We start from the raw sequence: 9,308 nt of genomic DNA on the forward strand, positions 1-9,308 counted from the left end.
TGAGATTCCATGGTGGGCCTGAAGCAGCAAACCAAAGTTAAGAGGCATGGGTACTGCATACAATTCCTACCTATTCTTGCTGAGTCCAGCAAAAGATTTAGAAACCAGTATCTTCCCACCCTGGCTGAGATATGGGGGTTATTCCTTCCTTAATTCCAGAAGACGGTTCCAAGTCAGGAGATCTGATTTCTAGTGTGAGGTCAGCTTGCCCTTGCGGGACAAATTCAAGACCGTTATTAACCTCTGCAGTGCTTACTTCCTAAGGCAGGTGACGGAAGCAATTAGTACCGACCCAATTCACTTTATCAGCCTGTGAGAAGCAGGAGTGAGTTGACATATTTTGAAGTATCGAGAAAAGATGAGGCAGGGCATAATGAAACACAAGCTGGATTTGGACCAAGTTCTGCTGCGGACCCGTGTGGCAGGAGGCATGTCACATAAATCTTAACTGGCTTCCTCATTTGTAAAACGTGCTTTCACGTCCCCAAACGGGTAGGGATGAGGAGTGTTGGGAGTGGCATATGGTGGGTCTTTGCACAGGGTCCCCTCTGCACACGACGCGGAGGCGGGTGTTCGTTTCTAAACCCTGGCTCTGGGCTTCTCTGGCCAAACTCTCTTATTTACACATAAAAAAAAAAGCTCAGAGACCGAGTGACATATCCAGGATCACACAAGACTACTGTCACAAAGTCGATCCAAGGGCCTTGCGGTCTGTGAGGAATCTCGCGCGGCCTGCATTGGAGCAGTCCCCAGCTATGGCTGATCCGCAACACAGCCACCTCAGCGAGAAGCCGAGGACTGCCACCTAGCGGTCAGTTGTGGCCACGCAAGGGCAGGCTAGTAAAAAAGGCTGGGTACTGCGGTATCCGGGACGCCACTACGTTCTTCAGTTTGCTCTGCAAACTTCTTTTTGCCATTGGGCCTTTCTAACTGTCGATCAATCACTTGGCTCGTTTTTTATTGGTTTAACTCCAAACATTCTATACAACCCACTAATCAAGCGCTCCTTTCCACGAGCATTTTCACGTCATTAGATCGCCCCCTAAATCTGACGAAGTTAGTCAGTTCTTCCATTCTATTGGCTGGACGTGGCTCCTCCTTCCGCACATCCTGTTCGGGGCGGAAGTGAGAGATCACTATTGCTATTGGCTTAGATTTGCCAGCGGCTGTTGTCTATCAAATCTGTTGCGCAGCGTTAGCTCAGAAAGTACCTCCCCGGAAGAGGCGGGCTTTGTGAAGATGGAGGCGCCGAGGAGTCCCGTGAGTTAGCTTCCTCGCGTAGCTATTGTGGGATTTTTTTCCTATACCCTCAGCGGCTTAGGGCAGCTTATTGGCGTGAGGGAAGGGAGTGATGAAAGGAAGCAACCTTCCTGGCACAGCGGGGTGAGAGCAGCAGTAGGGCGACGGGCCTGAAGCTACCGCTCCTCCTAGAAACCTGGAGGACCGGCCGGCCGTGAAGCGAGGCTGCGTGTGTACTGGAGTGGGAAAGTCGGAAGTCTGGGGTGTCTGAAGGAGAGAGGAGGGTTTTCCACCCCCACGTCTTCTCATAATCCTGAGGAAAGAAGGGCTTTTCTTTATTCTCCCTCTCATAGGAGATGCTGGAGTCGGACCTGACAAGTGCCGTCACACTTTTGAAACACCTTCAGGAGCAGGTGAGTCATGTCACTCCTTTGGGACGGGTTAGTGACGGATTGGCTTTGATTTTGTGTGCTTCACCTCCGAACTTTGGTCGTTTGAAGGCATGTATTGAATGGTACCAAATACTGTGAGAGCCAAGTGACTTAATGAAAACTTTTTCAGGCTAGAATTCAGAGTAATTCATTTCGCATCCAAAGCAATACAGAAAACTCCAAAAAGAAGTCACCTGAACGAATTTCCTTTATTCTTAAAGCTAAGGAAACCAGTGCTGGGAAAAGTGGTGATTTGCCCTTTAGGTACCAGGTGTACTGGTTGAAAGTTCAACCAGTACAGGTAAAGGTACAGCACCACCCCACCACCACTGGCCCAGTTCCTGTCCCTTCCCCCATGGTTTGGTAAGATGGTTTCTGTAGCTTTAAGAAGAGGTGGAAAGTTTTTTGTACTTGTTGATGAAGTATCAAAAACCATCTCTCTTGTACTTTCCCAGAACTGAAAAGAAGGTAGTGCTGCATTTTAGGCAATGTTTCTGATGATTCTTAGGTGTCACTGTTTAGTTTTTGCCCTTCATAGGTCACAGAGATGACTAGGTGTATTCTCATCAGCTGTTCTATTTGGACTAATTTCAGGTGATGGCTGTAACTGCACAAATACAAGCTCTGACAAAAAAAGTTCAAGCTAGAGCCTATCCTACAGAGAAGGTAAGACATATTTGAAGAGTTAGCACCCCCTGACTTGTTCTCAGCAGTTCTTTCATCATAGGTTTATTGAGTGTCTTGTATGTCCTAAGTGTTGGAGCTTCAAAGATAAGTAAGATTCAGTTTCTGTGCTGAAGTCTAGTGGAGAAGACAGATCAAAGCAATAGGTATAAGCAATAACAGTCACTTCACAGAGTCGTCATGAGTGCTGTGCAAGCCCAGGAGAGAGATTAAATAACTGCCAGAGAGCAGAGGAAGTCAGGGAAGTCTTCTCAGAGGAGAAGGATTATGAGGAATAAATAAGAGTCCAGGGGACAGAAAGAAACAGCATGTACAAAGGCACAGAGACCTGAAAGCATGGTGATATGCTGGGAAAGGAGGTCATTTAGTGTGGTTGGGTGTACAGTGTGTTGGGGGGTGGGATGGGGAGTAGGAAATAAGACTAGAAGAGTAGTCACTCTGTGAAGAGTCTTGTTGGCCAACTGAGGAGTTACTACCGTATTTCATCTGATCTAAGATGCTGATAATTGGGGACATACCACTTATGTTGTATACTAAAAAAAAAAAAAGCTGCCCATTAATCTATGATATAACATTAAGATTCCATTGATTAAAAGATACATTCTGACTTCAGAGATGTTAAAATACGAAAACGGTGTGCATATTAAAAGTAAATATGGTAGGGCGCCTGGGTACCTCAGTCAGTTAAGTGTCTGCCTTTGGCTCAGGTCATGATCCTGGGGACCTGGGATCAAGTCCTGTATCGGGCTCCCTGCTCAGCAGGGAGTCTGCTTCTCCCTCTCCCTCTGCTGCGCACTCTCTCTCTCTCAAGTAAATAAATAAAATCTTTTTTTAAAAATTGAAATATGGTAGTTTTCAAATTAAGGTCTTGTAGAACCTTCTTAGGGATCATTGGATATGAAGCAGTCTAGAAGGAGGGTTCTGGGTCCTTCATACCTGCTTGAACTGGAAAACTGTGGTATTACGTACTGTTTTATGTATTGAGCTTTGGTCCTAAGATATTTAAGCAAAATATTCCATAGGTCGACAAAAGTATGAAAATCATTATGGTAGCTAAGTAAGAAACATTGAAGGATTTTTTTTTCCCTTAAGTAGGCTCCACACCCAGTGGAGTGTAGAGCCCAAAGCAGGGCTTGGACTCATGACCCTGAGATCAAGACCTGAGCTGAGATCAGTTGAAGATTTTATTCTTTTTTTTTTTTTTTTAAGATTGTTTACTGATTTGAGAGAGAGTACACGAGTGGAGGGAAGAGGCAGAGGGAGAGGGAGAAGTAGACTCCCCACTGAGTGGGGAGCCTGACATGGGGCTCTATCCCAGGACCCTGAGATCATGAGCTGAGCCAAAGGCAGACACTTAACCAACTGAGCCACCCAGGCACCCCTAAAGGTTTTATTCTTAAGTAATCTCTACACCCAACGTGGGGCTTGACCTCAGAACCCTGAGATCAAGAGTTGCATGCTCCACTGACTGAGCCAACCAGGCACCCCATAGCTAATAGAATTTTTAATCTAGTCTCTTTTTGCCTTTTTTCTCATTGTGCATCTCATCAACAAGTTTCATTCTTACCTATTTTTATTTTTTCTGATATTTTTTATCTTTGTGTTTTCTTTTTGTTATTTTTCTTACATGCTTATAAGTCAGTTTGAACTTGACAGTGTCCAAGCTCGTCAAAAGAACCTACTTCTCAAATTCTTGACTTGTTCTGGGCTGCCAGCATATTTATTAGATCACTATAGGGGCACCTGGCTGGCAGTCAGAAGAGCATGAGACGCATTACCAAAACAAAACAAAAACACCACACCAAAAAACTTATATTAGATCACTATATATTTGTTTATTCATTGAACAGATATTTAGTAACTTATCTCTCAGGACCAAAACCTTACTAGGCGCTTTACAAGTTACAGAGTGCTTTCATATTTTATTTAAGCCTCATAATTACTTTTTGGGGCAGGAAGGAAATATTGTATATGTTACAGATGAGGAGACTGGGGTCATAAGGTTAAGTGACTTACCCATTGTTTGACTACCAAGTGCCTCATTCAAAACTTAAACACAATTTGTCTTTAAAATCTTTTCTCCTCCTCCTGTTATCACAGTAGTGCTGATCTCAAGAGCTTTACATGTTGGTTTAAAGATACCTAGGGCTTAGGTGTTAGAGTCAGACTGAGTTTGAATCCCAGCTGTACTCCTAATACTCTGTAACCGTAGGCAGAATATTTAGCCTCTCTGAAATAGGTCTTCCGAGGGCTGTGGACTTTTACAGTTCCATTTTATGTCTCACAGAGTTGTTGTTTTTTTTTTTAACAACTATAACAAGTCTACTTTCTTACACGTAAAAGAATAAACCTCTATAACGTTTGCTTGATTTCCTGACTGTAAATATAATGGGTTTTTTAATTTTAGAAAGTTTGGAAGATGTATAAAGCCACAAAGAAGAAAATTTAAAAATAGTATAATCATAATCTGCGATAACTACTGGGATACATGTTTGGAAATTTCTTTTATTGTAAAAGTAGTAAATGCTTGATGGGAAAACACTTTCACAGTGTGCACACTCCATTTCTTCCTTTTCCTCATCTGGATCCCCAGGGGTAGCAGTTGTTAATAGTGTGTTATCTTCCCGAGATTTCTCTCTCTCTCTAAAATGTGTGGAGGTGCTTGGGTCGCTCAGTCAGTTAAACATCTGACTTCAGTTCGGGTCATGATCTCAGGTTTCCAGGATTGAGCCCCATGTCTGGCTCCAGGCTCCCTCTCCCTCTCTCCTTCCCCGTGCGTGCGTTCTCTCTCTCTCTAATAAATAAAGTCTTTTAAATTAATTAATTAATTAAATAAAATGTGTGCATCATATTTCCCCTGCCTTAATCGGAACCATATTGTAGTGCAGAAAGTGTCTTGACGTGGGATTAAGTCCATGTCAGTATATGTAGATCATTGCTTTTAACTGTATTGCATAAACCCATTGTATGGGATAAAATCAATAACTTTTGATTAAATTAATTTAAGATTCAGCACTATATGGAGACATTTTGATTATCAAAATTTGGAGGGCCCTTAAAGGGTAGAGGCCAGGGATGCTCCTCAAGTCCCAGACAGCCTTCACAACAAAGAATTATCCATTCCCAAATGTCAGTGGCTCTGAGGTTGAGAAACCCTGCCATGGTCATTTTGGGGGATACTTTATTGACTTTCCTGTTCTTACTGTCTTCCAGTAATTCTCAGAGGTTTGCCTCTCTCATGTTAATATAATTGTCTCTGTGACCATTTTAGGTACAATCATTTCCTTGAGACTGTTCCAGATACCGTATAGGAACTGATTGGGAAAAACTTGAACTTGGAAAAAATTATCCTGTTTATCCTAGGCCCTCCTCCTGATTCTCTGGCTAAAACTGAATTTGCATCTCTTACTCTCTTATTCACCTCAGGGTCTCAGCCTCTTGGAGGTAAAAGACCAGCTACTGCTCATGTACCTTATGGATTTGACCCATCTCATCCTGGACAAAGCCTCAGGAGGGTCTCTTCAGGGACATGCTGCAGTTTTGAGACTGGTGGAGATTCGCACGGTATGAAGCACTTGGCATCTTAGCGTTCTAGATTTCCAAAGCCTGAACTCTAGGACTGTCACACAATAGCTCTCATATAAGTGGGTGTTTTAATGATTAAGTGAGGAAACCAAATGAAAAAACTGTTTTCTTCTTCATTTGCTCTAGTTTGTATATATTTTAGGTGCTTTGTCTGGCAAATTAGTATAGAACTCTGATGTATGTTTAATTTTGGGAAGGGTATGTAATCCTGTTTAACCACATTATAGGTTTTGGAAAAGCTTCACCCCTTGGACCAAAAACTGAAAGAAGGGTATGTAATCCTATTTAACCACATTATAGGTTTTGGAAAAGCTTCGTCCCTTGGACCAAAAACTGAAGTATCAAGTTGACAAACTAGTCAAGACTGCAGCGACAGGCAGCCTCAGTAAGTGGCAGAAACTATAAGGTTATGTGGGGACCGTCATAAATTTCCAAATCTTGTAAGATCTCTTGGGTTTTTTATTTCAGGTGAGAACGACCCACTCCGTTTTAAGCCTCATCCCTGCAATATGATGAGCAAGGTAGGGAGTTGCATTATCCTGGTTTTCCTGAGGACTCTTAAGTCTGAATGAGCCTCGTGGTGATCCCGGATCTCCTGGGATTCTCTTATTACTCTTGTGCCTTAGAATGTAGAGTATGAGATTTTCCTTTCTTGCTTTTGTTTCTATTCCCATCTCCCCAGCGTACTTCAGCTTTGGTTTTTCTTATTGTCTTAACACTTCCTAAGTTTATGGGCATTATGTTCCTTTTTTTTTTAAAGATTTTATTTATTTGACAGAGAGAGACACAGCGAGAGAGGGAACACAAGCAGGGAGAGTGGGAGAGGGAGAAGCAGGCTTCCCGCCGAGCAGGGAGCCCAATGTGGGGCTTGATCCCAGGACCCTGGGATCATGACCTGAGCCGAAGGCAGACACTTAATGACTGAGCCACCTAGGCGCCCCCATTATGTTCCTTTTGTAGTTGAGCTCTGAGGATGAGGAGGAAGATGAAGCAGAAGAAGGCCAGTCTGAAGCTTCAGGGAAGAAATCTGCAAAAGGAACAGTTAAGAAATATGTTCCACCACGCTTGGTTCCAGTACATTATGGTACGACTGACTGCTGCCTCCTCAGCATAAATTGCGTCTCTCTTACCTTTTTCTCTGTTCTGGGATAACCCTTGTGGATTTTTATCACATAGATGAGACAGAAGCTGAGCGGGAGAAGAAGCGCCTAGAACGGGCCAAAAAACGGGCATTGAGCAGCTCTGTCATTCGTGAACTGAAGGAGCAGTACTCAGATGCTCCAGAGGAAATCCGTGATGCTCGGCATCCTCATGTTACTCGCCAAAGTCAGGAGGATCAACACAGGTCTGAGTCCTTGCAATTGGAAATTGTTTTCTGTGCCATTGAAGCCTGTCCTTACGTTTTGTATGAATGTGATTAAGTCTGGTACCAAGAGAACTCACATTGTAGAGAAAGTGGAGTGGAAGATGGGCTGGTGGTTTCTAAGAATGAAGGTTGTTAAGTACAGAATAGGAACTAGAGGAAGAACGTTTTCTTTTTCCTAACTGTTGAGGCTGAACAAATGCTATAGGAAGAGGAATATGTGCAGTTCCACCCTGTGGGGCTTTAAAAATTCTGTATTTTGCTATCACAGTTCTCACTTCTGTGTAGAAGGCAGTGAAGCCAGGTTTTTATAATGGCATTGAGTGTGCTAGATAAGTTCAGGGAAGAAAAACAGAAAAGCAATTATACCACAAATACAGACTTACCAATATTGCCTTGGCGACAGTCTCTGTTGTTAGATTTTAGTGAAGGGGCCCATGTAGGGAATCCTGTTTGTTACAGTGAAGTAGAAGAGTTTTCTAGAATAATAGTTTAAGTATTCTTGTGGATGGGCTGTGAGTTCATTTCTAGGGAGGAGGGAAGTTCTAGCATAAAGAACATTTCGTTGAGGAAGCTCAATATTAGACATTTAGTTTGCTCTTACTCTATTGACTTGCTGTGAAATTTCTTGAGAACTATATGAACAGGGGGTGAGTAAATACCGGGGCCCAGGTTCTTGGCTGCAGCTTTCTGTGTGTGGACTAAACATGTAAATTGTCTGTGTTTCTGTGGCAGGATTAATTATGAGGAGAGCATGATGGTGCGGTTAAGTGTCAGTAAACGTGAGAAAGGACGGCGAAAACGGGCCAGTGTCATGAGCTCACAGCTCCATTCCCTCACACACTTCAGTGACATCACTGCTTTGACAGGAGGAACCCCTCATCTTGATGAGGTAAGGTGGTGGGTACAGTGGTGGGAGACAGCCTCCTGGATTTCAGCCAGATGGATGTGGGGCTCGTTACCATGCAGAGTGCGGGGAGGGATGTTAACCTTTGGAAGTACACTACCATTCCTTCACTTCTCCATCTGTCTCCAGGATCAAAATCCTGTTAAGAAGCGGAAGAAGATACCGAAGAAAGGTCGGAAGAAAAAAGGTCAGTGCATGGCTAGGACTTGGATGGTGAAGTGCAGGGTGGGCAGTACAAATTGGCACGTCGGCTGTCCGGGTTTGCCGCCCGAGGTCTCACCAACGCCCCTAGTATCTCTTCCTTACTGGGCGTCGATCTCTTTAGAGGTGGGCTTCGCTATTCTTCTTTGTCAGGTTGAAAATCAGTATCATTCATAAAAAAGATACCTGGATTCTAACTCTTAAGATCCCACAGTTTGTGTTCAGGCCTCCATAAGTAGAACTGTGGAAGTGCCACCTGAAGGAACCGTTATCCTGGTTCAGTTTCATTCCTACTTGTAGTCTTTTGTTCGGGGAGGATGCAGAGAGTACTGCCCAGGGGATCCACCCTTCTTGAGCCCTTCTCTCTAGGTGTTCTTTTTTTTTTTCCGTCCCCTCAGCCTCTCCAGCTGTCCTTTGCCTCATTCTTGATTTCCCTTCCTTTCAGGTTTTCGGAAGCGACGGTGATTATGGGTGTACATATTTATATGTATATTTGTTGTCATCCTGGGATACTTCTAATATCACTGTATGTAGGTTTTTTTTTTCTTTGAAATTCATTGTTTGCTCTGGATATTTGGAAAGATCTTTATTAATAAAATTAACTAATTAATTAATAAAATTGATTTTACTTATGAATTAAAGCCCCTTTGCACATGTATTGTATGACTGGAATCACTGGGTGTGGGGTATTTTTGGTGAGAGGATGATAAAAGGAAAAAAGGAAAGATGAAATTTTGGAGGGGGAGTGAGAGAAGTTTGGCTTTATACTGTTTCCTTTGATAGTATATTTTCCTCAGAAACTGTAAATTGGCTATTTAACAAAAAATATTGGGAGATTAGAGTAGTGTAATCAACTCTTCCAACCCACATTGCCCAAATTTCGGGTATGATTTGTTTT

General features: G+C 43.0%; 1 protein-coding gene across 1 annotated transcript; it reads left to right on the forward strand.

Moving 5' to 3' along the window:
• The first annotated feature begins 1,184 nt into the window (after positions 1–1,184).
• NGDN (neuroguidin) lies at positions 1,185–9,068 on the forward strand. Its single transcript, XM_025870307.2, has 11 exons — positions 1,185–1,260; positions 1,593–1,652; positions 2,265–2,336; positions 5,781–5,918; positions 6,240–6,324; positions 6,408–6,460; positions 6,900–7,023; positions 7,116–7,284; positions 8,038–8,194; positions 8,339–8,396; positions 8,856–9,068. Exons 1-11 carry the CDS (start codon positions 1,240–1,242, stop codon positions 8,873–8,875), a joined length of 957 nt encoding a protein of 318 aa, XP_025726092.2. The 5' UTR covers positions 1,185–1,239; the 3' UTR covers positions 8,876–9,068.
• Positions 9,069–9,308: the final 240 nt, after the last annotated feature.

Source organism: Callorhinus ursinus, unplaced genomic scaffold (assembly GCF_003265705.2).
Source record: "Callorhinus ursinus isolate GAN/ISIS: 27379988/994484 unplaced genomic scaffold, GSC_fseal_2.0 scaffold8, whole genome shotgun sequence".
NCBI classification, from domain to species: domain Eukaryota; kingdom Metazoa; phylum Chordata; class Mammalia; order Carnivora; family Otariidae; genus Callorhinus; species Callorhinus ursinus.

What these genes read in the sequence shown, in the direction of transcription:
- NGDN (XM_025870307.2), top strand. Translation starts at nt 1,240, where the DNA reads ATGGAGGCGCCGAGGAGTCCC. An exon ending in AGTCAGGAGGATCAACACAG is followed by an intron (nt 7,285 to 8,037) that starts GTCTGAGTCCTT and finishes TTTCTGTGGCAG; the next exon opens with GATTAATTATGAGGAGAGCA. An exon ending in GAACCCCTCATCTTGATGAG is followed by an intron (nt 8,195 to 8,338) that starts GTAAGGTGGTGG and finishes ATCTGTCTCCAG; the next exon opens with GATCAAAATCCTGTTAAGAA.